Source organism: Corvus brachyrhynchos, unplaced genomic scaffold (assembly GCF_000691975.1).
Source record: "Corvus brachyrhynchos isolate BGI_N302 unplaced genomic scaffold, ASM69197v1 scaffold59, whole genome shotgun sequence".
NCBI classification, from domain to species: Eukaryota; Metazoa; Chordata; class Aves; order Passeriformes; family Corvidae; genus Corvus; species Corvus brachyrhynchos.
This window is the reverse complement of record NW_008246054.1, coordinates 5,298,726-5,304,726: the sequence shown is the minus strand read 5'-3', so window position 1 is coordinate 5,304,726 and position 6,001 is coordinate 5,298,726. Positions and strand designations below refer to the sequence as shown.

At 42.7% G+C, this 6,001-nt stretch overlaps 1 protein-coding gene across 1 annotated transcript; it reads right to left on the bottom strand.

Annotated features, from left to right (window-relative positions):
* Nucleotides 1-1,589: 1,589 nt before the first annotated feature.
* On the bottom strand, nt 1,590-6,001 carry LOC103623273 (torsin-1A; the record flags this gene model as incomplete). The annotated part of the gene is made up of 4 exons (XM_017745417.1): nt 1,590-2,966; nt 3,663-3,790; nt 3,900-4,075; nt 5,678-6,001. Coding segments are annotated over 4 exons (879 nt in total), but the record flags the coding sequence as incomplete, so codon positions are not given.

Sequence of the window (6,001 nt, the reverse complement as noted above, 5' to 3'; positions counted from 1 at the left end):
TCTCTTGGTTAATCATTTTCAGCCATAGCAAAGTACTAGTTTATGCAGTTTGCAACCAGCTGCATCGCACATTTCTGTTACACTTCCTTTATAAGTGTGGGGCAGCTGTTGGCAGCAGCTCACACCTCACTGAAGGGTCACTTGTGAACCACGTGTTGTACTCTAAGGATGCACCTGGAATTGTCAGGGAGCTGCCTGGGAAGCACAGGCTCTGCTGTTCACTTGGATTTCACCACTCACGGGACAGCTGAGCTGCTTCTCCCTCCCTGGGCACACCGGGCTCTGGGGCCAGGCTGCCTCTGGCTGGCAGGACAGCAGCACTTCCTATTTCAGTGTATTTAAACCATGGCCTCTGATTTTATGAGCACAGTGTGAGAGCTCAGAACACTCCCTGCAGAAAGTTGAACTAAAGCAGCTGCTGCTTGTACTGGACTCTGGTAAGAGCAGAATTCACTCTTGGGACTGCTCAGCTCTTCTCACCTGGCCAATGGACTGTTTCTCTTGGCAGCAGACCTTTTCCCCCATGACATTTTCCTTTAAGTTGTCTGATCCAGTCTTAAATGGCCTATTAAACAGAATAATGGCCAAAGTTACCCAGTCACAGCAAGAAAGAGCGAGGACCTTAGAAACCATACAGGGGAGGAATAACAACAGGATCAGAACGATCAAATCTGGGAGTGATTTCAGGCTCAGGGATGTATTTTACCCAGATGAAACTGCTGGCCAAGTCTGCAGAACAGAAGAGAGATTAAACAGAGGCAGCCTCCACCCTTTCCACATCATTCTTACTCTCCAGGGGAAGCTTCCATCTACCCTGGGCCATTCAGGGCTGTGATACAATGAAATACTGGCTAACAGTGTATGTCAAATGCTTGTAATGATGCTGCACTGGCACACAAAGCAGAACGAAGATAGTTCTGGAAAAGCAACAAGACTGCTTGGTTGTACTGATTCTCTTGAGGAGAAGGTAGCAGACAGCAGTACAAGTTTATCATTATTACACCTGGTTTTTTCCATTAGCCAGTTATTTGCCATAATCAGGAAGTCAAAGAAACAGATAAATACCTGAGTTCCATGCACTCATTTGCTGACAAATTCTAGGATTGATAATTTGCATATCACACACCTTCAGAGCTATTGGACAGTTGGAGCCTCACTGGCCCTTTTTTTTTTTCCCTAGCAGAGAAAACGTGGGTGGCTTCAAATAGAGCCTGCAGTGTTCAGGCAGTGGTAGCACAATGGGAGGAGGAGATGAGCAGCAGGGTTTTAACTGGTCTCTACAAAACAAGTTCATCCTTATTGAGCACACATACATCTAGGAAGTCTGCCTCTACAAAAACCACACGACTCTAATTAGTATAAATGCTCCAGAAGTGCAGTTTCCACTCCAAGCTTGATTTGTTTCACCAGATAGCAGAGTCACATCTCCTACTATCTCTGCCCTTTGAACTCCAGAAGGGAGATACCTGTACTCCAGCACAGCTTGAACAGCCAGGAATGCAGTGTGCTGTTCCTCAACATGGAGTATATTTGTGCAAAATTAATATCAAATCGCTGAATGCGAAGAACACCAGAAGGTAGCTAAGAAATACATTTCTGATGAGAAAAGTTTATTTTGAACAGCAACTGGAATGAAAAAAGCCTCTGCAGTGCTCACATTCAGAAACAAGTCTGACACCCTTCGCCGTAACTTCAGTGGACACATTTTGTAAGTGATTTTTTCTCCAAATGCCTTTAGATCTGCCTCCATCCCTGCCTCAGAAGCACACAGTATGGTGAGAAGATGAAAAAGGGAAACCCCTGCAAGCTGACCTCTGAATTCAACATGTAAGTGAAGAAGAGAAACCTCTTTTCAATTTCCATGGTGTAAAATTTAATCTGCACACCTTTCCCATGACGTTGCAGCCATTCCATGAAGCTGACTCACCACTCCCAGAGCACAATTCTCCCTCCTGAGATCACTTCTGGGAGAGCCTGCTGTGGGCACCTTTATACATAAAAACTAACCAAAAATAGGAACTAACTACACCAGTGTGGCACTTAAGGACTTTAACTCACTTCCTTGTAATATTAAGTCTGCTCTCTGAACACTATTCACAACAAAGAGTTTTGTAATATTGGTTTGACATGTAGGAGACCAAATTATACCTCTGTTTTGAAAAAGACAATGGCACTGTGTGATGTTGGATAGAAGAGCCCAGATTTTTTAATTCCAGAATCCCCCCTTGTCTTTACTGGGCCCAAGCTGTTGAAGGCAAAAAGACACATATTCTATTTTTAATGCATATTCCCACAGAGGACCAATGAAGGCTTTCAGAGACACAGGAACTTTGATTAAAATTCTCAATATTGTCTAGAGATCATCCACAAAAGAGCAAAATCGAATTAAAATCAAGTCATAGTCTCAGTCCTTCTATACCTGTCAAGAGTCTGCCAAAGGGTTCCAATGATTGACACATGATTCAAGGAGTCTTGAGCCCTGCCAGATCCAGGAATTCCCAAAGCAGTTCCTTCTTACCTTCACAGCACAAGGCTGAAGCACTTGGGAGCCATGACTGGTGACAAAATAAAAATGCAGAGGCACTGCTGCTTATTTACACACCAGTTACAACAGAGTGTTCCTTTCTTTAAAAGTACTTAAAAATGAAATGTCTCAGGTCCTCCACTTTGTGATTAAGTTAAATTTGCTTCTTTGCAGGCTGCAGCAATAAAGCATTAGAAGTCATAATAATAATCCAGCTTTGCATCCACAGTTTTACATCCTTTATCTGAGTAAATTCTCTCCTCTCTGGGGAAGTAGGTCATCTCTTCAGCTATCCTGCTCACAATGTCTTCATCCACAGTGTAGCCACGTGACTCAATCTCAACCCTGACACACATTTTCACATGTTTGTATTCCAGAGGCAGGAAAGGAATAAAGTAGTCGATGAGGTTTCTATCAATCAAGGTGCTGTGCCAAAATCCACCTGCAAAGGGAAAGGGTTTGTTAGTATATCTCTAGGTAAACACTACCACAGGTTGAATGGAGCAAGGGGCAGATCACAGCTAAGAATTCACCTGGGATTTTTGAGGTCTATAATGCACAAGTCAATACAAGCCCCTTCTCATGTTACTTTGTGCACAGTTTTGGACAGACACATAAATGTGGTCCTTTAAGCTGAATGAATGAATTTTGACTGTGCTTGAGCCTCTTGCTCTCCAGGTGCTGGTCTCATAGCTTTCCCTCTCTCACCTAGAGAGGGACAGATTTTCTCATATCAGCTCTCCCAGACAAGTTTTCTTATTCCTTTTTTTGGAGCTTACATCTAAACTTTTTCAGAAGTACAGTGAGTTTGCTTCCAATGCTAAATTTAGAGCTTAATTATGTTAAAACCCCTTTTCACCAGAAGTCATGTGTGAGGAAACCTATGAAGCACTTCCCCCAACACATGCAGTCCAACAGGCAGCAAACAGGCTGGTGGCCAAGGTGCACACAGAGCTCCTTAATCTTCACTCATCCTGGGAGCTAACTGCAGGGCCCAAAACTGAATTTTTGCTCCTCACAAGCCAAAAACTGGAGGCCACATCAAGAAGAAACCACAGCTTGTAAAAATGCAGCTAAATGCAGCCCATCCTTTTTGTGTAACTTTCACCACCTCAAAAGCAATCCCAGTTTTACTCACTATTTTTGTTGTTGAAGACAGACACAGACAGTGCATTTTGGATATCTGTGAGCTGGATATCTTCCCTTGTCCTCCCATTTCTCCAGAAATCTAGTGCCACCTCTGTTATCTTTTCAGCTCCTGCATTGCTAAGTAAAGAGAAACAGAGATTGTAGCTGGGGATAATTTTAAAAGTTGTAGTTATGAAGTAAAAGCATGGAGTGTACAGAACAGCAAACCTGAGAAGCCACTGCTTACCTGAGGAAGATGAAGATGGCTTGTCTATAGGACACCCCATCCAGCAGCTCATAGTAGTCCAGGAAGGGCTTGATTGAGTCAATGAGCCCTGCATGCATTTTATCCATTTCATCAAATATAAAGATTGACCGGGGACAGATGCTCACATTTCCCCGAATCCACGACTGCAACTGGTCCTGAGTGCCATAAAAATGAAAGATGCTGAAAGAGTTTGTGTTGAAAAGACAGAAAAAATAGCACTTTCTGTTTATGGAACCTTGTCCTGAAGGAGTTATTTCAGTGCTGTCATTTTAATAGCTTTGCCTTCTTGACTAAAACATGGTTAAAAACGGTAAGTGAAACCTCAACAAAATCTCGTGCTGGTTCTGAAAAATCTTAAGACACCAAGAGATAGGATGGGACAAGCAGGAATTCTCTTAGATATTCCTGTAAAAAACAAAAATGAAAGTGCACAGTAGGACAAAAAATGGGTCCCACCATGAATAGCCACACAAAGCTAAGTTCTGACAAGCCAGATGATGACTTTTGGCAGCACTTTGGTCCAAATATCCTTAATATAAACAATATTAAATTTGCTACCTGGCAGCAGCAGTGAGAAATTGCACCTGCAGTCACTGGCAGAAGCGGAAACAAAATGTAATTCTCTGTGTTTTAATCAATCACAAGTTAAATGAAGACAATTACAAGTCCTTCATAAAACACTGCTGTCCAGAAAGGCTAAGGCTTTATTGCATTGAAAGATTCTCTCATTTAAGCATTCCATTTTTCAGCATTACATTCAAGATCAATAATGCATTAATTGAGGGAAAAAGGGTTGATGTGCTGGCAGATGAATGAGAAATAACTGTTCTGACTATTTTCAATGATTCATCACTTTTTTATTTACTCTGCTCAGAGGTGTATTGGGGATAAGCAGCAATACTTCCTCCTACTGCCTTGGGCAGCAAATTTCCCAAGTGTATTCACCTCAAAACAAATGCAGAAAAGCATCATTTTATTTAAAAACGGCTCAGTTAAAAGAAGGGGGGAAATAAGTTGTAAAAGAGGAAATGTCTATTTCCTCCATTTAGAAATCAGGTTTGTAGACCATCCTGTTCCCGTTTGTAACATACACAAACTGAATATCAACGTGCAGTACTACAAGACAGTGGTACTCATTCAAACTGTGTTGTGAACAAAGAACAAAAAAACCCCCATAAAACACATCTGAGCTACTGCTCCATGGTACCTCCCTGCCTACAGAACTCACGCAATTCCAAACACATTTATCTGTATCTTTCTGGCAGCAGAGTATTTTGTGATTTTGCTTTACAGATGGGAAATGGATCCACAGAAAACGAAATAACCTGCTCAGTGTGCAGCAGAACAGACAATGATGCCTCAGAGAGACAGTGACAGCTTGCCATGGTGCCTGACAAACCTGGGGGTCACCGGGTTGTTTCCCAGAGCCATGAACATTTTGGTTTTTTGCAGTGTCCACCAACATAACGCCTAACCAGGAATCATGTTTATCCGTCAGTCAGTCCCATCTCCAAGCAAAATGCAGAATGAAAATTAAACCATATCACTCTTCCCCTAAAGAGAGGCTCAAAACACACGCAAAAAACTTTACATTCACGGGAAAACCAATCCTGATGGATGTTAGGATCTACAGAGTTCTGTACAGAAAATTCCAAAACTGACATTGCATACACGTTACTGCATAAAATAACATCTAAGTCTGTAGCACTTCTCATGCCATGACATTTGTAACTCATTGCAGCACAGCTCATTCTTACCTTGTAGAGATTGATGCTGTGAGCGTGAGGAAAGTGTAAAGTTGCCACGAACTGATGGACATATTTACTCTGCAGACCTTTTTTATAAATACTTTCGGCGACGATCTTACTGACAAAGTTTTTGCCTGTTCCAGTCCACCCGTGCAAGGAAAGCGCGAGAGGTTTTTTGGCGTTGGTGTTGTTCAAGAAGCCCCTCACGGCTTTTACAACCACCCTGCTCACCAAGTGCTGCCCGAACAGCCTCTTGTCCAAATTCTCCTGCAGAGCTGCATGGAGAGACCACACTATCAGCGGCGGGGAGCGGGCGGGACGCGGGGTCACCCC